Below are 24,954 nucleotides of genomic sequence, written 5' to 3'. Positions count from 1 at the left end.
TTCAGCTCCCAGTGCAGCCTTTGCATTCTGTGCTGCCTTTCACTGGTGATGCCAGGGCTGATTACATTTGCTGTCTTTGTCCTTTTGCGATGTTCCTTATGCCTGGAATATCCTCCTGGCACTGAGTCAGGAGAGCACTTTTTTCCTACCACCCTCTGTGAAACTCATTTCCAGCACAACACCCATTAAATGAGCTGATGCAGGGTAAAAAAATAGAGTACTGACCCTGGTTTTCTCCAGGGACTATGGATTTGATCCAAGGCATCTTTTTCTTTTTTTTTTTTTTTAATTTTTACTTTGTTTGTTGCTTGATATTTCAGGCACTTTATGTATTTAACAAATGACTAGGATGCCATTATCTACATCCCAAATGCCAATTTTAATATCAGCCTTTGGGAAGCCTGCCTGTTGAGATGCGTCCATCCTGTAGATTTGGAAGCATAGCTGCCACTCCTGTAGGATGGGATGTAGCCATAACCATTTCAGGAAGCTTTAAAGACCTAATTCTTTAAAAATTTGGGAATTTGCAGCATGGGGATTGCCAGATAATCTGAGATTTGTCCACTTTATCCAGTTTCTGGTAGTAGCCAGGGCAACAGTCAGGAGGAGGTACAGGAGATGCTGCAGGGAGCTGCTCATGCCTATCAATGTTTCATCCTAAGCCTGCAAGGCCAGAGATTGTTTTAAACCCTGGAACATGATTTTCCCATCTCTTTTCCTCTATTCTTTTAGTGCTAAGTATTTTAACTTCAGCTGCTGTTGGCAATGTGCACAACTCATTTGCTCTTTGGAGCAGGCTCTGGGTGAGGATTAAGCTGGAGAATTGTGTGTACAGGTGGTGGGTTCTGGCCATTGCTTGTCTTGGAGCACACGAGGGGAGAACCTGCCCCAGTCTCAGCGGGTTTAGTGCCAGCTTTAGGCTGGGGGCACCTTTTGCTGGCACCTGGCCCCTGCTGCACCCTGAGGTCCTGCTCAGCTTCTGGTGCTTTGTTGGGTAACAAAGGCAAAGGAAACCATGACATTGGTGCCAGTGAGAAGTTGATATTTTCCTCTTCTGTTTCTGCAAGGAATGAAGAAAGGTGTGGAAAGGAAGGAAACTGAATCTCATTTTCATTTAAAAGTGAGCCTGACTAATCCACCTGGAAACAGGTGGGGGTGTTACAACCATTTTGTGAGACTACAAAGTCCAGCTTTGAACTTGGAGGGAACCTTTCTCCTTGGTAGCAGCAACACATTTTGTTTATCACTTCTGTCAATCTGACAGCTACTCTGACTGAGAGACTCTTCATTATTAATAATCCCAGGAAGTTGTATTTTAAATTTTTATGGTTTGCGCTTTGCAGCACCTGAACCACAATATATTACACGCACCGAGGCAGTGGAGTGGGAATTACAGCAGAGCAGCATGTCCTTTTCCAAATGAATAATTTAAAGTTTTCACAATGCCAGTTATGTTAAATATTATTACTCATTTCTTCAGGGAAAACCATAGAGCTCAAATGCATATATAAAGTGGCAATAAATGATGTTACATTTAGCCAGTTGGAGACAAGGCTCAGAATTCATATCAGTTCATTTTCTGAAACACTTACTTCATCCCTTTGCTGGAAAATCCTTTTCAAGGTTCCATGCTTAATGGGATATTTTTCAATTTGTCACATTTCACATCTACTCTGCTCCTTCCTCCTTACAGCAAATGCTTTTAATATAGCCCACTTGGTTAGAAGCTTGCTTTCTTTTCCCTTTCAGCAGCCCAAATCCCTGGATTTCCCAGCACTCTCCCACTGTTTACCTTCTCAAGGTTGTCAATGATGGATTTCCTGCTGGTGTAGGCAGACTCTCATCTGTTGTTTCTCACCTCGGCACACCAATAATTTTCCAAAGCGTCACTACAGAGAGGGTGCATGGTCCTGCATCCATTAAAGCTGAGGAGAGATTTCCTATTGATCCCAGTCATGGCACTGGCATTAAGCCTGGAATAATAAGAGCATTTAGGTTTGGAACTCAATAAATGTATTAACAAACAGCATCATTAGAAACATTTTGCGTGGAGCAGGGTGATGGATGTGGCTCGTGGTCCTGTTGTGGTGGGGTTTCACAATTTCCAGGCCATTCCCTGCAGGCTGCTCTGAGCTCTTCAGAAGTGTTTGAGGGACTGGAATGAGGAACCAGTAGATCCAAGGAAGAGAACAGAATGTCAAAACCTGTACAGACATGGAATGTTGCTGCATCTGCTGACGTGGGATGGCTGGGGACAATTCTGCAGAGCTGCCATTTTCCACAGGTTGTCTGACTGCCATCCCACCCCATCACCCTTTGCTAGCCCCTAATCCCAAAAATGTCACATTTATATGGAGAATCTGCTGGAGTTGCCATTCTCTCTCATTAATGAAGGTCTGAGAAAACAGTGCATTGTGAGCAGTGAACCAACCCTGGTGTGAACTCCTGACTCAGCCACCAAGTGGGACTCAGCACATTACTGAGATTCTTTTTTTTTGGTCTTTTTTCTCTACCCCTCCATGAGTAATATGGGATGCTGGGGTCGTGCTGTGTGCAGAGCCCCTGAGCCATCGATGAAGAATTCCCCAGGATCCCCAAGCATCCTGTTGGAAGTGGCTGTGGGAAGGAGCCTGAAGCCAGCTCCATAGGCCAAAGCCCTTAAATGCACACTTAACTCGAAATATCTGCCTCATCCTGCTGATGTTAATAGGACTACTTGCATGCTTAAGTGCTTTGCTGAATTGATGGTTAATTAGCTCAAATTCTAAACAAACCTGGTTAGGGAGGAAGCTGCAAGGACTGCAGTGAGGGTTTCCATAATTAGATGTGACTTTTTGCTGGTCCATAACCCTTTTCTCTCTGCTCATATTCTCACAATCTGCAAACCCCACTTGGGAAGCAACTTTGAACAGCTTTATTTTGGATGTAAGATGAAGAAAGTCCCAGGTAATTTATTGGTGTCACCTTTACTGCATATGCAAGAACAGCTCAGTTGCAACTTGAAGGTGCTGTATCTCTGGGAAATGGTGTGAAAACTTTAAGAACAGATCACAGGAGCAAGATTATCTGCAGGGAGATTCCCTGAGCTAAATCCATCTGAAAGTTCCCCTTTAGAGCAGCTCTTTTCCAACATCCCAGAGGAGGGAAGGAGATGGAATGTCATTCCCTTCAGTTTCCTTGGAATTGCAGCTCCCCAGGACCCCAAATGTCCCCTCCCTTTCCCTGATTTCAATCCAGAACAATTCCCAAGCCAGCAGAGAGCAGCCAAGGAGAGCGGCTGGGGATGATTCTGGTGCTGTGGGCTGTAATGAAGGGCAGCAGCTCTCCCAGGAAAGCTGTCCTGGTGTGAGATGGATGTTCCTTGTTTGCATGGGAGCAGTGGGATCCGGGCTGGCTGCAGCTGCTCGGGGGCAGCCGCTGATAAACGAGCGCTGAGCATTGCCCGACTGCGGAGTCAGGAGGCTTTTATTACTCGACGTTCAGCAGCAATTTGGGTAGAATTTCTGGAAGACGTCACTGCCAGGATTTATTTTTTTTTCACGCTGACAGAATGGAAAAAGAAGGTGGAAAAGGAGTGATGGCAGGGAATGGGGGAAGGCAAATCTTTCCCACCCAACTCAAATCAGAAGGCTGGAAAATGAAAACGGATACAGCAAAAAAAAAAAAAAAAAAAAAAAAGGCTAAAAATGCAGAAAGGTTTCTTTAGGAGATTGATTATTCCTTTTTTAAATTTGCACTTTTAACTCTGCAAGAGTGGGATCCATGCTCAGGCTGATTTATTTAGCCTGTGGAGGACTGAGCAAGAAGGAGCTCTGTTCTTCTCACTGTACACCCCATGCCCTCAGCAAAATTGTATTTTTATCGTTGCTGCCACGATATTGAATGGTCCCCCCCACTGCAGGTTTTCAGTTTTCTGTTTGACCTTTGTCATTTGATTTCTGTGCTCTCCTCTAAAAAGGAGACTTCACTGCCTGCCCTTTCTGCTGCTGAGTAATTCCAGTGGGTGTCTGACAAAGACACTTCTGGAGAGCAGGTTTTTAACTTTTGCTTGCTAAAAGCCTTTTAGCAAAGGTGCTTCTTCCCTCTTCTACCACAGCTTTTTGATACCTTTGCAAAACACTGCCCAGAGTGACTCTGGCTCTGTGCACACTCATTTCACTGCTGGCACAGTCAGCAAATTGTGTTTCAAGTACCTTCTGATCTGGCTGGGGCTTGAGCTTGCTTACTTATTCCCAGATGTGATAGAATTGCTGCCGGACCTGAATCTGATGCCTGGTGAAGAAAGGGCTGTGTGGGTCATTTTCAGTATCCCTGCAGACAGCATGATTCAAGCTTTCCTGTTTATTGGTGCAATGGAACAGTTAAAAAAATGCAATAACAAAATTGGTGTTGATGATGAAGAAAATTAAATTATAGCTAGAAACAAAGAAAGTTTTTAATTTGATTTTTTTTCTTATAATCTGCCTTCATGGTATTTCATTAAGACCCAGTGTTACAATTTGTGAAAAAGCTCTCGTATAAATTTTAAAAATTGTCTGCTGCTAAGATTTATATCAAGCAGGAACCATGAATGGGAGAATTGGATATTGTCTGAAAACAGAAAGAGAGCAATTTCTAAACACTGGCTGGCAGGTGCTGCTGGCTGATGCTCTATAATTTACTGTACTGGGTGTACAAAAGGCCAGGGAGCAGACTGAAGGCTGGCCAGCTGCGCTGGGTGCATTTGCCTCCTTTGGAGGGAGAAAATGAGGTCATTGCTTGTTTGGAGCTCAGAGCTGACCTGGGCCAGTTTGTCCCGGCTGCAGAGGGAGCTTTGCTTTATTTTGCCCACAATGTGCTGGGCAGGGTGGGCAAAATGGGGTTTGATTGAACAGTGGGTTCAGAGCAGGGTCAGGATTCACCCCAAACCTGCCCAGGCTTGTCCCCATTGGTCATTTCTCTTCTGTGCTGCATTCTTGTAGTTTTTCATTTATTAGGAATAAAGTGGTTAACTGCTTTTTGTTACAAGGTTTTTTAAGGCTAAAATGTCTAATTAAGAAATGACACGTCAATTATTTTTTCTTTTAACTCAGAAACTAATTACTTGAAGTCCGCAGTGCAGACTTTTCTAATTACAAATATTACTTAAACTTAGGAAGAAGAAAGAAGAAGGTAAAGAACAACTTGCCTCTACCCTAAAATTTCTATCTTGTTTCATGTATGTTAAGAATCTATCAACTGTTTTACAACAGTTTCTAACCTATTGTTAACAATTTATATTACTATAGTCTAAAACTTCAAATTCTGCATTTTTCACCATGTGATATTACACACTACTAATTACCTAAACACTTGTAATCTTAGTGTTATCAATCAATTTTGGAAGTTTTTTTTAATGGCCTCTGATTAAATGTAATGTTCCCTTGGGAGTCAAGAGTCTGTCAGTACAGAAAGTTTAAAATATTTAGTATCTAGAACTCTAACATTGTGTCATCACAAATCCTGAGCTCCCAGCTGCTCACAGAAACATATTTGTGTGGCTTTTTGTCCCTTCTTCTCAGCAAGTATTAATATTGCAAATGCTCCTGTAATAAATACTATTGAGAGGGATTCGCTGGAGGATGTAAATATTCATCAGCCTTTAATGATTTGCATTTGAATCCAGAAAATTGGCTTATGACTCCTCAGTGCTTTTCTCTCCCTCTGATTTCCACATGCATTAAATGCAGGAGGATTAAATACCTGGGGTTCTCTTTGGTCCAAAGCAGACTTTGCTGTCTCCATTTGGAAATAAGTCCTTGATTAGCTGGGAACTCAACCTTGTGCATCACTTAATCTGTTCCAATCCTTCACCACCGTTTTGTTTCTAACTAAGAGCTTTAGGATCACTCTTGTCACTCTCATCTGGAGCAGCCTCCACTCCTGGAGTTTCTCATTTCCACCAGGCTGCAGCTCCAAATGGAGAGCCAGAAAGGGAAGGGTCTTCTGCACTGGTGTAAACCACCTCATTTTATAAAATTAGTAGGACGTGGATTAATCAGACACAGATCTTAGGGGAAAAGCCAAGGTGATAACACAAGATAAATATTGATAATCTGGAGCCTGAATGAATGAGCACCAAATGGCCTAAATTTAAATTGGCTTCAGCAGAACTTGTTTGGACAGAGCTTTTAATTAGTGAGTCTCTTCTTTAGGATGGACTGTTCTTCTGCCTGTTGAGCAGGATATAAAAACTAAACACTCCTAAACAAAAGTGGGTGTCAAACATTTTGCTGTCAGCTATTTTAAGGCTCAGTGTGATAAGCTCACTGTCCTAGTTCTGTGTATCTGCTGATTTATCTGCCTCTCTTATTCCTGAGGGGGTGATGGTTTGTGTTCATTTATGGTGCTTGTGTAGGTCCAGGGCATGGTTTATATAGAAAAGCTTTGATAACAATTCAAAAATCTCTGCTGTGGGCAGAAGCCTCAAAAGTGTTGTTATTTTTCAGGTAATTGTGAAAACAAGAACAGAATATCAGCCTGACCAGAAGAACAAAGGAAAACTCAGAGTGCCCAAAATTGCTGAATTCACAGTCAGTTTCACTGATGGGGTAACAGAAAGACTAAAGGTAAGAAATGGTTGTTCTGCCGCCTTCTGAAGCAAATTCCATTCATTTTATAATAACTGAATCAAAGTGACAGGAAAGACGTAGCAAATTTAACAATTCACTCATCATCAGGGTCAAAGAGAGGTTTATCTGCATGAGTGTTAAGAGTTTTTTTAGGACTGGCATGAAAATACCTTCTTAGCTACATCTCAAGTAGAAAATCCTTTTCTTTCCCAAGAAAATGATGAAAATATATTCCAGCCCAAACTGAAAATAAACCAAGTTTGAATCCTTTTTCTTCCCAAACACTGGTGTTTAAAAATAATTTTTAAAAATGCAAGTGAAGATTGGTTGAAAAATTTTGTTTAGCCTTTTAAAATTCCTTTTGTCTCATAGCCAGTCAACCTTTTTCATATTTAAAATACTCTGTTATCATTATTATATTACTACAGTTAAAAACTACTTCAAAATGCATAGGAAAAAAGGTATTAGAAAAGAATCCAAGCATATCCTGTTCTGTAAGCAGTTTTGCTTCACAGGAATTGGAATTTTCTGATGGAAAATGTTTCCTTGGGAAATTTTCAACAGGCTCTACTCAAACATGGAAAGAAACTCATGAATTATTGAGTGCTGTCGGTTCCTGTTGACTGCAGCACATTAGAATGGCTCAGTTCCTCCTAAAATTAGACTCCAAATGTGTAGCTGCTAGTTTTTCTTCCCTTTGCACTGGGAAGACCTGGTGCTTTTTCTAAACCACAGAGCATGGCAGTGGTAGAAATGGGAGATGTGATTGCTCATTTTCAAAGTCAGAGGAAATAGCAATGATTTTGAGTAGAAAACAGAGAAAGTGAGCAGTGCCCAGTGACATTCCTGCTCCCTCTAAAGCATCATTTACTCCTGAGAGTTGTGGGAATAAATGTTTATGGTTCTTGGCTGTTTTATTTTTCCATGGACATCACAATTTGACCTAAAATTTCTTACCTGCTGTTGGTACTTACTGAATTCTTCCCTGAGCTTATTGTGTGTAGTAACCATTTACCACCAGTGGTAACTCTCTATTGTACCAGAGTAAAGTGAATTAACCATGGTTAAATCCCAGTCTTGTAAACATTTCCAGTGTCCCACACAAATCTGAACCGGACACAATGTGCCTGAGAACCAACAATAAATTGAGAGCCTCTGGCACTGATGTGTTGGCTTTAACCCGCAGTAAATGGCCTTGTTGGTGTTGTAAATTCTGGTGCCTCGCTGTGTATTTCACACTCAGTCCTGCAGCCCTGAAGGGTGTGAAAGGCAGAGTAAAACCAGGAAAGATTGGGCTTTGTTGTTTTAAAAAAGCACTCAAGAACATCTCCTGCTTGCACACCTATAGCTCATGGATAAATCCTATTTCATCTGCTCCTTCTACTGAGTATCTTGTTTTTCCTATTTAAATTCCCAACTTGCTGTTGCATTCAAACCTTTCATGCATTTTTCCTCTTCTCATCCTGTTTTTGGTGCAGTTTTCTCATTTCACAGCTTCAGCTGGGAGCCCTGGCAGAGGTGGGAGCTGGGCCTCTTCCTATAGAGCCTGGCAGCATCACAGTTTCATTTTTGAGCTATTTCCCTTCCCTGAAATCCATATGATTTTCATTCTCTGCTCTTCGATGTCAACTTATTCATCAGGCAGCCTCTGCTCTAATACTGGATAAGACTCTAAGCCTCTCCCTGCCTGCTTTTCATAAGGCTTCCGTGTATCCCATTAAATTTGTAGTATTATTTCCTGACAAAATGAGCTGAGATAATAGCTAATATTTATTACCTTTTGTACTTTTTATTGCACCAGATTTTTGTCTCGATGCATATTTTTAGTGAAGTTATTAAAAACCCTGCCCTCTGGTTATAAGCTGCCCTATTATCTGGTACTGATGAAATCATCTTACATTTGTTTTTTGTAAGAGCAAATCACAGTAAATGCTTAACTTTTATGATCTTACTTTGGCTATGTTTTTAAAAGCTTTAAAAAAGATGATATCACTGTGATCATCATATTCTCTGTTCTTTTGAGGCTGGAAAAGCCCTCCAAGACCATCAAGCCCAAGCTGTGCCACATCCCCGCCCTGTCCCCAGCCCAGAACACCAAGTGCCACCTCCAGGGATGGGGATCCAACCCTCCCTGTGCAGTTCCAGTGCCTGAGCTCCCTTTCCATGGGGAAATTCCTGCTGTGCCCACCCTGAGCCTGCCCTGGCCTGGCCTGAGGCCATTTCCCCCTGTCCTGGGGCCGGCTGCCTGGGAAAAGAGGCTGCAATTCTGTGGTTTTGTGCTGCAGAAGATCAAGATATCTGGAAAAAGTTTTGAGACCACATGAACCTGCCAGCCAAGTCCACAGATGCCCTTTTCCCTGCCTTTTGGGTATCTTTTATTGAAGAAACTAATGAATTATTAGACAACTTTCTCACATGAACAAGCCCAAGCCAGAATTTAAGCTTATGCTTGCATATTTTTCATCCATGCAGAATAGCCCAGATCAGAGCTCTTTAATTATCATAAAGAAGAGACTGTCCCTAGGCAACGGTTCTTATTTCACACCAGCTCTTCCAGGAATCTGAGCTAGCTCCTGCCTCTTGTCACATCCCCTAATAGATGAGATTATGATTCTCTCCAGCTCAGCACACACTGTCCTGGAAGTTTGACCAATTAGGCTGATTCTTCAGCTGCATGAGTCAGCTCATACCTCCTTTATAAAACTGTTTAAATAGTTGTGTGTAGATGGGTTATGAGAAAATGATGTTAAAATAACCTTATGGTTGAGCCATCTATACAGAAAAGAAATTTCTTTTCTCATTTTACTCCTCCACAGAGAAGCAAAGAGAACATTTTTCTAAGCTGACAGGCAGTGATTTATAGACCTTGCCTTCTCCCAACTGCTTCTGCCTTTGGAGTGTGTTCCTCTAGGAGGTTTTTGAGCTGCAGAGATCTTGTTCTGCAGTAGCTCTGTGAGCTGAGGTTTCCCAGGCTGAGGGGGAAGGGTGGCTGCTGTTTGCCTTTCATTTGCAGTGCTTTGAAGGCAGCTCCTGTTCCTGGGCTTTGCCATCCTGTGACAACACTGAGGTGCCTTAGAGAGGGTTTGTAAATGTGCCTCTGATTCCTCTGTGAGGTGACAGCTCTAACCCTCTGCCTCTGAGGCTTCCTGCTCCTTCTCACCAGTGATGCCCCATTGTACATCTTTAAAGAACAATCTCTCGTATGTGAGTAACCATTCTGCCCTTATTTCTATCAGTACTGAGAAGAGATTGAATCCCTTTTGCTTTTTAGGCAGATTCCTCACCAAATGAAGTCTTGTTACTTCTGGAGAGCAGGGTTTCACTGACTCCTTTTCTCTTCCAACCAGCCCAGATATCATCCAGCAGCATGGATTTATTTGGATAGCACCAGGAGAGGTCTGGAGTGGCCTTTCTGTGTAGGCCTACAGAGCATTGGGTGGACACCTGGAACTGCTGGCCCCTTACTGGTTTTACACAAACTGGTCTCTTTGTTACACCAGTCTGAGCCCTTCCTCACCACTGCCACAGAACTATTAAATATTTTCAGGAAGGTAATGATTTATTGACTGTTAGCTGGGTGATAATTAGCTCCCATAGTTATCTGACTTCTCAAATCTTCTACAGATCTTTCCTTTTCATGGATCAGGTTTTTTTTTAAAGTTTATGTTTTCAGAGTTGGAATAATTAAATTCAGTACTTGTCTTTAACAGAACAAGTTGGGAGTGGGTGTACGGGGGAGAAGTTGAGGTATTTAAGATGTTTTTTGCAAGCAATTTATCTACCTGGAGAAATCATCTGCCAGTATTGATGAAGACTGAGAACTTCATTCTTCTTGCTGCAATTTGGCAAGATGCATTTTCAGAGTCACTGGCTGTGTCATCTGTCCCTGTTGAGTGTCCAATGACAATTATTTCTCATCATTAGATCACCCCTCTCCTCCCTCCACCCTGAAACTGCTCTGACACATGCAGATCCAGAGACCAGTGGATGTCATTCTTGCCCACACTTTTCATCAGGTCCCTAAAATGTAGTGGAACCCATTCAAGTGCTTCTGTTGTTGAAATGCTCATACTGGAACAATTCTTTTCCTCTGACTTAACGTGGAAGGTATAGAACAAAATCTCTTTGTCTCCAACTGCACCCTACAAAACAATGATGCAAGAATTGTTCATGATCAAACCCAAGCCAATACCTGAAATTCTTGGCTCCTAATTAACAAAGGTTTTTCTGGGCCAGGGAATAATTTCCTGTTGGTAACAGCTTTGCTAAATGGAAGATGCTCCCCTGGTGCCCCCACTGGAAGGTAAGCCATCAAATGCCAGGGAATTCACACTTTGCTGCACACATGGAGCCCCAAATGTGCCATTCCTGCTCCCCCTTCCCAAAATTCCCATCCATGCCATGGATCCTTCAGACTCCTCCTGGGATGTTCTACTTTCACCTGTAGGCTGTTGCTTTATGCTGACAGTTCTTCCTCTAACCTGCAAAGAAATCCCGCAAAAACAGCTGAGGCTTTTCATTGTACCCGTTCATAGGTAAATACATTTTAAACTCTCCTTTAATTGTTTAGTTCCCAGGGGGCAGGAGCAACTCCTGGTGAAAGGACTCCCTCTGCTTTTCCATCCTATCAGTACCAGCGTTACCATGGCAACTGCCACATCCCATCGGTTATCTGAGCTGCGGAGTGGCCCTGGAGGATCCCATTACCCTGACTAATGGCAGCGGTGCCCGGGGCTGTACGCAGGGATTTCTCCCTCTGCTGGGAATTGCTGCCGGGGCTCAGATGCTGTTTTCAGGATCCAGGAGAACAAGGGACAAAGCAGGGGAGAAGCAGAGATGTGGCAGGCACAGGGAGCAGGCACTGGCACCAGCAGCAGGGCTGGCACCGGGGTTTTCTCTGGGACCTTGCACTCAGAGAGTGTCAGCAGGAAGGGCTTGATTTGGAGGAATACTCCCTCCCTTTGGGAGCTCCCAGCTGTCTCCAGGCAATCTCCTCTCCCTGTGGATGCAGTGGGTGAGTTCCTGCAAGGGTTTCAGGCAGCTCTCACTGCTCCTAAGTGTTCTCCAGACTGGTGGATGATCTGAGTGCAGAGCCAAAGCTGCCTCTGTGGAGGCTGATTATTTCCAGTGCATTCCGAAGGTCACGGGTTCTTTTTTCCCAAAAACCACTGCCCAGCTCTGCCTGGCCTTGATGCAAAGTCTCACCTGTGTGGTTCCAGGCTCTCACTCGTGGTGTGCATGCAAGCAGGTGAGAAATGGTGCTCCTCATCTTTCTGCCTGAGCTCAGAAATCCTTCTTCTGAGGATTTCTGAGAAGAGGACAGGTCACATCTGTCCCAGTGGCTCTCCCAGGCTGCAGGAGGCAGATTGATGGAGTCGTTTGTGATCATCAGTGACAATCAGGAGCTGTGAGGATGAACTGAGTGGGGATTTGTGGCTCAGCTGCCAGGGAACAGATCTGTCTGATCACAGCCCCAGGTATTGCTATAAACCCTGCAGGGTTTCCCCTGTCTGGCTAGGAGTCTGGGGGCTTTGTAAGTACTCCCAGCTAATTCCTTAATTGTTTTGTACAGGCAAGGGCCCAAAAATGTCACATCTCTGTCTAAAACACAAAAGAAAAATCTATTTTGATTTAACTGGAATGCTCTCTACTGGCTTAGGGACCACTTAACAAAGCAAAGAAAAAAAGAAAACCAAATATGATTTTTTAATAGGAAATGGACCATTCCTTACAGTGCATTCTTGTTTTATGTTCGTTTTACACACATAGATACTCTTTTACAAAGTCAGGAAAAGCCTTGACTGTATTTATTTTTGCCATCTGTAAGCACTAACAGAATAGTCAGCTGAAGAGATTTGTTCAGTCTTGATTAGGGTTTTTTTTTTTTTCATTTAATTGATTTTTGGAGAGAAAAAGAAAGTGAATTGTTCTGCAGAAAATCTCTAAAAGTGAAAGTCACAGAGAATATTCTTATGCCTAAATTTTTGTGGGGTACACTTGCTGAAAGTTCATTCTTCAAACCAGGATATATTGAAGGAATAAGATTTACAGAGCAGAAACCTCAATTGACTCTTGGCTTTGGAGCAAAATGCTTGAAAATATTTCCATAAGTGACCACATGGAGATACCCCTGGTGCTAATTCCAGGATGTAATTGCAGTTCCCATTGGGCCTGGAGGATTTCTTACACTGCATCTCTGTCTCTAACACCACTCTACACTTACCTCTGGCACCCCACAGGAAATCTGCGTGTTGGGCAATTTTCCTGTCAGCATTTGAGGTTAAATGAAAGATATTTAATGCTGATGTGGCCACTTCAGCAAAAGAAACCAAGCAGGATGGAGGAGCAGGAAAGAATTTTCAGCTGAGTGAAACCAAAGCAAAGTTTATTGCCTGTTGGGAAGTGCATTTGGAGTCTTGTAGCCAGACCACTGAATGCTAAAAAAAAAAAAATAATCAAGGAAGTGCAAAGCTTCAGTGACACAAATTTCTCCATGCAATGTTTCACTCTCTCTAAAGCAGCAGAGGCTGTGATTGAATGTTAAGCAGAGCTGAGCTGCCTCTTGTTGGTACTTGCAGATGTATTAAAGCCTGTTGGGTCGGATCCACAGCTAATGGAACTGGCCTGGTGCCTTTGGAGGCAGCATAATCACCTCGATTACTCATTTCTCTTGTTTGCTTTTAAAAGAGTAGCTCTTGTAAGTCATTTGCAGCAATAAAGCCTCATCTTTCTAATTCAAAATGGAAAGGCTTTTAATTCTTAAGTTACCCAGGGGACACTTTGCTCACCAAGTCCTCACTTCGTTCTCCTATAAAGCACCCACATAATAAGTTTTTAAGGAGAAATGGGTGTACTGAGCCATGAATGCAGAAATATTATTTCCTACTCATGATGGGAGACATAAATGCTGAAATACAGGTGAATTTGTTGCCCTTCTTGAAGGAACAACTTCCAAGTGATTATTTTCCTCAAGCACTAGAATGCACTGAACAGAGGTGCTTTAATTCATGCAAGCCTGACCTTTGGAAGAAGGTAATTTCACAAAGCAGATGCACCTCAGCTTTTCCCTAGAGCCAGCCTGATCCTTGGCTGGGGGTAGAGTGGTGATCTTTGGGTGGTTTTGCCTCAGAAAAAACCAAGATTTGGGGAATTTAGATGTTTGCAGCCGTGGGTGGCTGTGGCTGGGGTTTTCTGAGTGGCGAGTGAGCTCGGAGCTGGGTTTGGAGGGATGTCAGGTGTCAGAAAACGGCAGTAGCAGAGCAGGGAACACAACCTGGAGTTCCAGGTGTGTTGCTAGGAACTAATCCCTGAATCCATTCTTGCTCAGAGCTCCCAAAGCTTTCCCTGCACCAAATCCAACATCAGGGAGGAGTGAGAGGGGACGATTTTGCATTCATGAGACTGTGCAGAGGTTGAGTCTTGGCAGGCGAGGAGACAGTTTATTGATGACTTGATTTATCTTGTGTTCCTGTTAATGCATTTAAAAAGAGCCTGTGATGAACTGAGGCATCCATTGCCATGTCCCACGTGGAGTGACCAGAGGAAATGTCACAGCCAAGGCTGTGCCAGGGCAGCAGGGAAGGGCTGCACGTCAGGAAGCCTTGGAGAGGATGTTCCTGTCTGCTGCAGTCCCACTAATTGAAAAAACACCTCAAATTAGGGATCTGGAAGGAAGCCTCTTCCAGTATTGCTCAGCTCCTGAAATGGGCTGCCAGGTGTTCTCAGGATGTGGCTTTGGGAAGAAAAGGTCCTTTCTGAGCAGTTCTTGAGTCATCCCCTTGTTTAATTTGGGGGCTCTGCTCCATTTCTTTTGGAGGTAACAGACACAGAATCATTGAATGGCCTGGGCTGGGCAGGAGGGACCTGAAGGATCACCTAGTTGCAGTGGGAAGGCTTCTGACAATTGAAAAAGAAAGAAAATATTCTTATAGGAGTAGGGGAAAAACACCTTTAAAAACCTGTCTGGTCTGCCAAAATGGCCATGTATTTATTTGGTGTTCCTAGAAACAACATCACCCCATCTCACTATACCTGCCTGCTTGATGAAGGAATTTTTTATGGCATTAAATAGCAGAAAAGAGAAAGCAAACCCAACAGAGCTTTTTATTTACCTAAATGGAAATTCACTGATACTCATTGGTGCAGGAGCTTTATTTAAAATGGCATTTAGAACTTCCATAAGGAACGGGGGCTTGGAAACAGAGCCATGAATTTTCCATCCAAGGGGTTTGACTTGGCACAGGGAGATGTCACGCAGCCCACAGCTGGCACCAGACACTGTTAAAAAGATCTGAGGCTATTAGTGCCTAAACAGCCACTAGAAATTATATTACATGATGGAGACTGGCTAATATAATTGAGCCAGCTAGTTATTGTGTGCATAATTTAATTATTTGACAAATTGCTTAGAAACATGGTGTGTTCCTTCCACACTCGTGCTGCTCGCACAGCTTTAGGAGGCGCAGAGCAGAGGAATTGCTGCTGGCTATCCTGGAAAAGAGATGTTTCTTTTTAAGATTTTCAGACTTGGAGAGGTTCTCTGGTGTTGCCACGGTGGGCTGGGGTGTGCAGAGATGGGTAGAGCCCAGGGGGACATGGCTGGGAGGGGAAATTGGCTCAGAGACAGCCAGTGCTGTTTCAAGCGCACTCTTCTGAGGCTTTGGGGTACTTGGATAAATGAGCCTCTCTGCACTCTCTGAGTGTTTTGGGATTTCATTGCTTGGCTGTATAGGCTGAAAGGAACCCATGGAATAGTGGAGCAGAGATTCACAGAATGGTTTGCCTTGGAAGGGACCTTAAAAATCATCCAGTGCCACCACCTGCCATGGGCAGGGACACCTCCCACTGTCCCAGGTGACTCCCAGCCCTCTCCAGCCAGGGATCCAGGCAGCCACAGCTTCTCTCTCTGGGCACCCTGTGCCAGGGCTTCCCCACCCTCATAGTAATTTTATTTTCCCTAAAATCCAATCTAACCCTACTCTCTGTCAGTGTGAAGCCATTCCTCCTGGTCCTGTCGCTTCAGGCTCTTGTAAAGTCTCTCTCCGTCTTCCTGGTAGCTTCTCCAGGTACAAAAAAGCCACAATGAGGTTGCCCCAAAGCTTCTCCTGTTCAGGTGAACAATCCCAGCTCTCCCAGCAGAGCTGCTCCATCCCTCTGATCCCCTGGTGCCTCCTCTGGGCTCTCTCCAGCAGCTCCAGGTCCCTCCTGTGCTGGGCCAGGGCTGGGGCAGCTCTGCAGGTGGGGTCTCACCTGAGTGGGGCACAATCCCAGCCCCTCCCTGCTGCCCACTGGGGATCAGCCCTGGAGCAGATGGGAGAAGTTCCTGGCCCCCAGGATAATCCCATCCCCATCTGTTCTTATGAGAACTAGGGCCAGATTGGTTTATGGTCATGAAATATAAGTTAAAGGGCCAAAAAATCCCACCCACCTTAAAACTTCATTAAGAAACCTCACAGCACTAAGGAGTATTTTCCTATAGCCCTGAAAATGTAGAGACATGACTAAGGATATTTTCCTCTTACAAAGCATTTCCTAAACAATTCTTCATAAGAATCTGGACACCATCTGGAAGAAAGCTGTGCTGTAATAATAAAGAACAAATCCTACATCTCCTTGAGCAGTACTAAGCAAATCTGAAGACCCAATTGTGTCACTTTTTTTGCAGTTAGCCTTTCAAAATTTCGGAGGCAAAGCTGTTGCCAGAAGATCAGCAAAATCAGCAACTTATTACAAAAATATTTTTAACAGTGGGAAGTAAAATGACATTTTTGAAGAAGTGCAGTCAGATCATTTTCACTGCCAGGGTAGATCAGGGTGTCTGGCTGCTGGGCAAGGCACCACAGCAGTTCTTTGACAGAGTTTGAACAGTGGGGCAGCTCTTCCTGGGGTGAGTTTGGGGGGTACCTCATCATACCTGATCCATCTCAGTGTCTTGGCAGCCTGTGGCTCCCTCCCTGCTGACACACCAGAGTTTCCTTGCAAGAACAACCTGCATTTGGCTGTTTGCACTTGGATTCCACCCTGGAATACACAGAGGCCACCAGGCTAGCTGGATCCAGGAGCTCCTGATCCTTTAACTGTACTTTCCATGTGGAAATATGATGGTGTCAATCTTCCATCTCATTATCAGCTGAACAAGTTATGGCATGAAGGGGAAAAAATTGCCCTCCTGAATTTTTCATTGTCAAGCAGAAATCCATATAATGGATTCAGGAGTGCACGGATGTATTTGGATGCCCTTAGATGATTTTGTGATTTTTTTTTTCTGCAAGTTAACTGGGTTGTCAGGGACTGATGGGTTTTTAGGTGTAATGGAATTGCCATAAACTACAGGAAAAGCTTTGCTGCCTCTCCAAGCGCAGCTCTTAAGCTCCTCTCTGAAATAACCTTGACAGAATTTTTGCCAGTTTTGTTCATAACAAATTTTGCCTTGTTCTTTGCCTTTCTTCTTCTACAAAGACTAAAATTAAAACCAAGAGAACTTCTTCAGCTAAGTTGCCTATTAAAGGTCAGAAAAATTCCCACTACCCAGCAGCACTGAAGGTATCTTGTAGAACCAGACATGGCAGCAGCAGAAGGGTCCTTTCCTGAGAAACTGGAATTTTGTGAAGAGGCTGAGAAGAGTGCGGGAACAAAAATAGGCAGCAGAGGCTTCTGAGATCCCTAATTCATGTTGCAGCTGTAGAGAGTAGGAAAGTGGTGCAGAATTTTGTAGGAATTTTTCTGTGATAAATGATTTTTATCTCTTCTCTGGGCCTGGCTGCTTTTCCTGTAGGCAGGAAGGCTTTTCTTGGTTGGCATCTTCTTGGCTCTGCTCCTGGTTTAAGTGTATAAGCAGGGAGAAAAGTGTCCAGAGTCAAACACAGATTTACCAGAAATTTAGAAATATAATCATGCCTGGTATCTAAGAAGTGCCACCCACTCTGAAAGAGGGGAAATTTAGGTTGGATGCTGGCAAGAAATTCTTCCTTGTGGGGGTGGGCAGGCCCTGACACACAGTGCCCAGAGCAGCTGTGGCTGCCCCTGGATCCCTGGCAGTGCCCAAGGCCAGGATGGACAGGGCTGGGAGTGGAAGGGGTCCCTGCCCATAGAATGAGATGATCTTTGAGGTCCCTTCTAAACCAAGCCATTCCATGATTATACATTGTATGAATAAGGAATAAAACTGTAAAAACCTTGCAATGGAAAAAAGCTGTTAAATAAATGCCCTGCTGTTTGGATGTGCCATTGTTCTCTGGTTGCCTTTTAAATAAGGCTTTGTACTGGAGTGAGAGAGGGAAAAAGGGAATTTTTGATGAAAAAGGAGATCCTGGGCAGCTGATGAAATCAAAGAGAGCAGGGAGGATGCTTCCATGGGCTGCATGAAAGCCAGGTTAGCTGGAACACCACTGCAATTAGGCATCCTCTGCCTGGCACAAAACCTGCTGGCATCTGATCTCCTGCTGCCTGATGAGGATGGATCCTTTTATTCATCTGTGCTGTGTGAAAATGCAAAAAAAGTTTTTTATCTGTGGGAAAAGGGGGGAACCACCCCAAGTGTGCTGCCATTGATGGGAGCTCAACGTCATCCTTCATGGATGTTAAGGGCCTCTCCCACATTTTTTGGAGGATGGGGGGAATGTTTTGGTGTGGTAATGATGTTCTCTCTTCTCTGCTCCCTCTTAAGGGAACCTTTGGGAATCAGGTGAGATTTTGAGGAGAGGGCAGGCAAATCCCCCCCCCTTCTTTCACCCACTCGAGCAGTCACATGTGACAGATTCATGCCGGCAGCACTTCTAGGTTTTATCTGCTCACTAAATTTTATTTCCCCTCTGTGAGTGTTTATATTGCTTAGAGACTGCCAAGGTTCGTGTTAATCATAAAAAAAAAGTGGAGGTTTATTAGGTATTGCAGCTCTGTGATTCTTTGGTGTTTGAATGTTAATGAAGCTTTGTATGCTCTGGAAGAGTTGGAGAGGTGGATCTTAGCTCTGGCATGGCAGAATATCCGGGGGTGGATTTCTCTTCTCTTTGGGTTTTAGCATCTTACATGACATTTCATCTGGAGCAATTTTCCACCATTTATCAGCAGGTGTAATATTGTTACAGCAATTCTGTGAGTGCAGGAAAGGCAGGAGGGTGAGAATGGGCTCAGTTACAGCCTGGAGGGAGGGGAGAGCTCAGCACTGGGCCATGATCAACTGGGTGTCAGCACTTGGCCAGAACAGAGGGGAATTTGTTATTTTTAGGGACTCAGTGGGAGGACAAGAGGAAAGAACCCCTCAAATTGCAGTTCTAATGGTTATTTCCATAGGCTGTGCATGCACGTGGGATTTAGCAGAAGAGCCATGAAGAGATATTTATTCTCACTGCAGACAGCTCAGTTCTTTCTGCTTCTGGAGGCTGAGTTTCAAGCAACATTTATTTTTCTCATTGTACATTTAATTTGGGGCACAGTAGCCAGACTGGAAAGCTGAACATTTCTTATTTCTGAATTTCTAGCCTGGGCTGCCCCTCAGCATTGGCTTTGGTAGAACAAGATTAACATCTTGCTCTAATGCCTTTAAATTAACCTCAAAGGACACTTGTGTCACTGTCCTCGTGGTTTAGTACTGGAATTAGAGGGAGTGCCAGGCCTAGCAGGCTGCCCTTTTAAATGGGGAGGAGGTGATGGACCTGTGTTCTACAGGGGAAATGCTCCTCCACACTGACCTGCCAGCAGGATTGTGGTGGCTCTTTATGGGGAGGGATCTGATTTTCCCAGGTCTCCTGTTGGAAAAAGTAGAGTATATTTAATGCAGGAAGTCTCTCTTTTTTACCATACCAAATGGACTTAATTTTTTTTTTCCATGTGTAATACAAATTCTTTTGGGGACACAAATCATGTCAAATTCCATTTGCATCTGCCTTGAATCCAGCTGAGCCTTTCTCACCATGAAAAGGGACAGACTCCCCCAGGTTGGGAACCCAAGGGCTGCCATAAAGCTGCTCTGAAGTATTTCTATCCACCCCTCTGAGGGGGCTCTGAGAGGAGGTGGATCTCAAATTTTCTTGATCAGACCGATGCAGTTCATACAACTGCACTCCTGTAGTTCCAGATCCCTCTGCAGCACTTCAGGACTCCCTAACAGTGTTCTTCCAACTCCAGCAGTAAATTCTGCTCCCTCTGTTGCTGCCTTTGGCTTAATTGACCCATTTTGCAGCAGATGAGGCCCCAAGGAGAGGTTAAACCAAGCAGGAACATTAAAAGGCAGGTCTGGGCTTCAGTGAACTCTTTGTCCTTGGCAAAGCCTCTTAGCCCCAGTCTCACCTTTTAACCTTTTATTCTAAAATATTCTGATTTAACAATGAATTCAGGAATCTCTCCTGCTACATAAGTCTCCACAGCTCTCTCTTGCCTGAGTTTTGGATGTGATTGGTTTTTTGTGGAATTACGAGACCAAGAAAGCTTTGGGAAAGGGGAGGATGGGAGTGTTTCACAGCTCCTTGCTCAGTCCTTGAGGAGCAGACAGCTGAGCAAAAATCAGTGATCAGTTCCTCCATCCAGACATGGAGTAGGAACAGAAAACTTGCTGTTGGATGAACTATTTAGGAGGGACCTGGAGAAGCTGGAGAGAAGGGAGCTCCAGCAAAGAAACAGACAGGGTGATCTGCTGGGCAATGAGGAGAGGGGAAATATTTAAGCCCCAAAGAGGGAATTGAGTCTGGTACTTCCAGCACCAGCATCTGCTCTTGGACATGCTGTGGGGTTTTGTCAGTAGTCAGGATATTGTCCTTTTACAGCTTGGAGAAACAGAGGAGGATCCTCTTTCTCCTGCAGGGCACAATTTGTCCTGGTGGAGTTGCCCAGGAGGCACAAAGGGATGTGAGCTACAAAGATCTCCTTGCTCCTCCCTGCTCACCTGCTCTGCTCCCAGAAAAGTGGGATCTGCCCTGGCCACAGGGCACTTCATCCACACACATCAGACCTGGAATGGGAATTCTGGCTGCTGCTGGGTCCTGCTGGGCCAGAGCTGAGAGCACCAAATACTACAGCAAAATCTATACATTTGCAAGGGGTTAAACACAGGAATGTTGAAAGTCTGTGGGGGGATGGGAATGATGTGGGTATCCAGGATATTGGATCCAGCATTCAGTCAATTACCATGCTTAGTTAGGTACTGCACGGTGGAGTGAAGGCTGCAGTCTGTTAGAATGTCTGTTCCTATAAGTCATTTAATTATGAGGTTGCTCATATGCCATTTTAACATATGTACAGTAACATTATCCCTCTTTTGTAGGTCACCATCCTCATAAGCCTGGCTCTTGCATTCCTTGCCTGCATAGTGTTCCTTGTGGTGTACAAAGCCTTCACTTATGACCACAGTTGCCCAGATGGATTTGTTTATAAGGTAAGGAACTTCAGAAGGATGAATTGCCTGAGCTAATGACAGGCTCTAATTGCCTGCATGGTTACAGCCCAGGCTGCTTTTTTTCATTTTGACCAGGCCAAACAGAACATTTGGCAGGAATGTGTTGAAATGGAAAAAGTGTTCTGGGAAATGTGGACACGCATCTGCCTCCATCAGCTACTGTTACAGTGTAATTGTTGGGATTAGCATTTGGTGAACACTACAGACAGATGTTCAGCAACAATCCCTCATATTTGTGAATGGATTTATTGCAGCTGGGATCCTGCATTTGCTTCCCACACTCCCAAGTAACTGATGTTTACTGGCATACATTGTAATGCAAAGCAAACTGCTGCAGTGCTGACACTCTGTCCTTTGTGAAAGAAATCCAAATTTGCCCAAGTAGTTCACTTCTAGGTGCTCTTGAGCCTTTATCAAGAGCAAACCCATGTAACAATTGCTAAAACCCAGTGATTTTGTACTGAATACTCACAGAACTGTTTGCCTGGTCTGCTGAGATAAAAAAATGTATTTTGCAAAATAATTCACTGACTTCTCACTGTGAATAAACTCATAAATTCACAGGAGTCTTGACCACACTGGGGATAATATGTAAGCTGGAAAACAGAGTAAGATATTGGCGTATTAATCATTGTGAATTATTCTCTTAGGTTATATAAAAAGGGAGAATTGGGATTGTTCAGACTGGAAAAGAAAAGGCTTTGGGGTGACCTAATTGTGGCCTCCAGTATCTGAAGGAGCTACAAGAGAGATGGAGAGAGACTCTTGACAAGGGGGAATCGCTTCAAAGTGACAGAGAGAAGGTTTAGTTGGATATTGGGAAGAAATCCTTCCTGGAGAGGATGGGGAGGCCGTGGCACAGCGTGCTCAGAGCAGCTGTGGCTGCCCCTGGATCCCAGGAAATGCCCAAGGCCAGGCTGGATAGAGCTTGGAGAGCTCTGGGACAGTGGAAGGTGTCCCTGCCCATGGCAGAGGCTTGGAATGAGATGAGTATTGAGGTCCCTTCATAGAGTCATGAATTTCAGAATCAAATCCAAACCTGAACTTGTGAAAAGGGCTGCCCCATTGGGCTGTGCCTCCTGCTGTCCCCAGGTCAAGGTAACACTCTTTAACAGAGCAGCACAAAACAGCTTTTGCTGCTTCTGCCTGTCTGGGGATGAATTCTGGCCTGGGACCAGCAGGTGAGCAGAGCTGCTCAGCCAGCCCAGCCCAGCCTGCCCAGTTTGGTCCTTCCCTCATTCCACAGCCCCGGATCTCTGAGATCTGCTGCCATCTGTTGCCAATAGCAACAGGTTTGGAAGGCCATGCCCGGCTTGGCGCTCTCCAGGGCACCCGTGTGAGTGCCCTGCAGCAGTGTGAGTGCAAACAGGAGCCCTGAGAGCATCACTGGTGGCATCACTCTGCTTCTCTTTGTGCTCTCCCCTCCCAGCACAAGCGCTGCATCCCCGCCTCGCTGGACGCCTACTACTCGGCACAGGATTCCAACTCCCGGGGCCGGTTCTACACCGTCATCAGCCACTACAGCATGGCCAAGCAGACCAGCTCCCGGGCCGTGTCCCCCTGGCTGCCCTCGGGCTCGGCCAGCCACGACAACAAGGCTGCCAAGACAGAAGGGCATTAAAGGGAACGAGCTGGGCGGAGCTGGAGCGGGTGGGCGGGGGGACAACACCTGAGCGTGCCCGGCGGGGCAGGAGGGAATCCGACCCCAGGGCAGGAGCAGCTTCATGGATATTTCTTTTTGTGCGTTGTTCTCGTTGATTTGTAACCGAGTCGAGCTCTTGTACAAAGGCATGTTTGATGTTGACTGTACCTTAACGATGTAAAAATATTTTTAAATCATTGCTTAACTATTTGTTAGAAAAATAAATTAAAAAACAAAAAAAGCAAGTTAGGTAAACAGCCAGAGAGGATAAAAGCAGCAAAGAGAATCCCACCAAGTTTTGTCAGTGCTGGAAAGCTGTGACAGAGGCTCCACATGCAGTGAAGGAAGAGCTGGAATCCTTTCAGGAGGGGTAGAGAGAACCTGGTACAAAGACATTGTGGTGCTGTTTGATTTGCCAAAGGGGAGATATTTTGCTGTCAGATTGAATCCAGTGTCAGTGTTCATTCACTGACAGAGAAATACAGGCATCCCCTCCTTCCCCAGACATGCTCACGTGCAAACACAAACCCTGCACAGCGCCCCAAGGAAACCCAGAATGTTCCTGGTGTTCCTAATGAGCCACCAGAGTGCTGCTGGTCCTGGCCAGGCTCTGAGGCTGAAATCCAGGCTGCTGCCTGGAGAAGGAGCAGGATGGGGGCAGGCAGAGGCTGCTGCAGTGAAATCTCAAATAAACTTTTGAGCACAGGACTCAGAGTCAGGAGTTCAGGACTCTGCTTCTGGCATAGATTGCCTGCATGAGCTTTGGCAACTTCCATGAGGCTTCATCCTTTGGGACCTCTCTCCTGGGTCACCGAAACTCAAAGACATGCCATTATGATCAGAAGAGCATCTCAAAAATTCTGATAGTATTGAGCCTCCAATTTTCAGCCCCCGATTTTGCCATGAAATGGGGTGCTTCTGCTTCCCTCCTTCAGCTCCTTCAGCATTTCCTGTCATTCCAGGTCACTAGAAAGAGGTAAAAATCAAATCTCTCCTTGCAAACCCAGAGCAGACCCCAAGCTTAATCCAGTCCTGCCTAGACTAACACATCCTCTCCTCACAAATGGCACTTGAGATTAGTGCAGGCTGTGGGATTTAAAAAACCCCCAAGGATTCTCTTTTTCCAGAGCTGCAAGAGCAGAGTGCACAGGCAGGGCAAGGCTCACCTTGTCTGAGCTGCTTTTTCACATTTTTGGCTAGACTGGGATGGAAATTAGGAACTGGCCCCTTCTTCCCTCGCATTGGGCAGTTTTGTCCTCCATGTCAGAGACTCTGGGCAGTGTGTGAGGGCAGAACTCCTCAGTCCTGCAGGCATCATGATAAATAACTGTATAGTGTAGCTAAAACTGTAGTGCCAAACACCATTGTCTGACTCCCTCTCCTCCCTTCCCTTTCCACCTGTAAATTCATTTCTCACTCAAAATGTACAAACCACCCCCTCCACCAACGACCCCAACTCCAGCAAACCACTGAACAGTTTATAATTTTGTGGTGTATTTTTTGTCAGTAGGTAGCAGAGACTGAAGTATTTTTTGGTGTAATTCTTGAACTTTTCTGACGGGATTAAAATAAAGTTCGATGTGACTGAGAGTGGCTCCCGTGGGTTTTCTTGCAGGTGGTGGGTGGCATTTGTGTGCTGCTGCCAGGCAGAGGCTGCACCTTGCACCAGCCCCAGGGTGACTCTGGATTTCAGGAGGCATTTCCAGAGCTTCCCATTTTCCCCTTTTAATGCCTGTGTGTTCTCACCCATTTCCAATAGGAAAATAGTAATTAAACTGCAGCTCATCTTCTACTGCTTTACAGTGGAGCTCCATTCCCATTTTAATGGGAGTTCCTTCCCATGGACTCCCTTCCCATTTTAAAACCAGTGGATTACAGGAATTTTCCTGGCAGCAGTGTCCCCCTTGCCATCTTCTCCTGCTGCAGGCATTCCTTGGAATGGGGGGTTAAAGGAAATCCAGCTGGCAAACCAAGGGCCACAGCTGAACTTTGGGAAAGTTGAGCTCTGTACCCAAACTCCACAGCTTGATTTGTAACAAACCCACAGCTGTATTCATCTCACATGCTTCAGCAAGCAGATTGTGTTGCCTCAAATCCTTTGGCTCTTTGAAATGGAATGATAGCCTGGCATTAAATTGACTCATTCCCAAAGGCTAAAGAACATTTTGTAAAACCTTCGGATAGCTTTCCTTCAAAAAAAAAAGTGTATTCAGAGTTGTGAAATTGAGCTACCACAGGAGAGAAACCACTCTGGTGTTAGAGGTCAGCACTGAGTACTTGTGAAATATATTGAAAGGATCCAGTGCTGTGCAGGATTGAGTCAGGGGATAATT

General features: G+C 44.7%; 1 protein-coding gene across 1 annotated transcript in view; it reads left to right on the top strand.

Annotated features, from left to right (window-relative positions):
- The window catches only part of NSG2 (neuronal vesicle trafficking associated 2), a gene marked incomplete at both ends in the record, with an annotated part of 28,374 nt that extends 5,774 nt beyond the window's left edge, over positions 1–22,600 (top strand). Inside the window, 3 exons of the mRNA XM_084215727.1 lie at positions 6,468–6,587; positions 20,848–20,958; positions 22,409–22,600. Of these exons, the coding sequence (XP_084071853.1) occupies positions 6,468–6,587; positions 20,848–20,958; positions 22,409–22,600 (423 nt within the window). The remainder of the gene's footprint in view (positions 1–6,467; positions 6,588–20,847; positions 20,959–22,408) is intronic.
- Positions 22,601–24,954: the final 2,354 nt, after the last annotated feature.

The sequence above is a fragment of the Fringilla coelebs genome (genome assembly GCF_963513975.1).
Source record: "Fringilla coelebs genome assembly, chromosome: 15".
NCBI classification, from domain to species: domain Eukaryota; kingdom Metazoa; phylum Chordata; class Aves; order Passeriformes; family Fringillidae; genus Fringilla; species Fringilla coelebs.
Note: the sequence above shows the minus strand (reverse complement) of the source record. Positions and strands in the feature narration are given on the sequence as shown.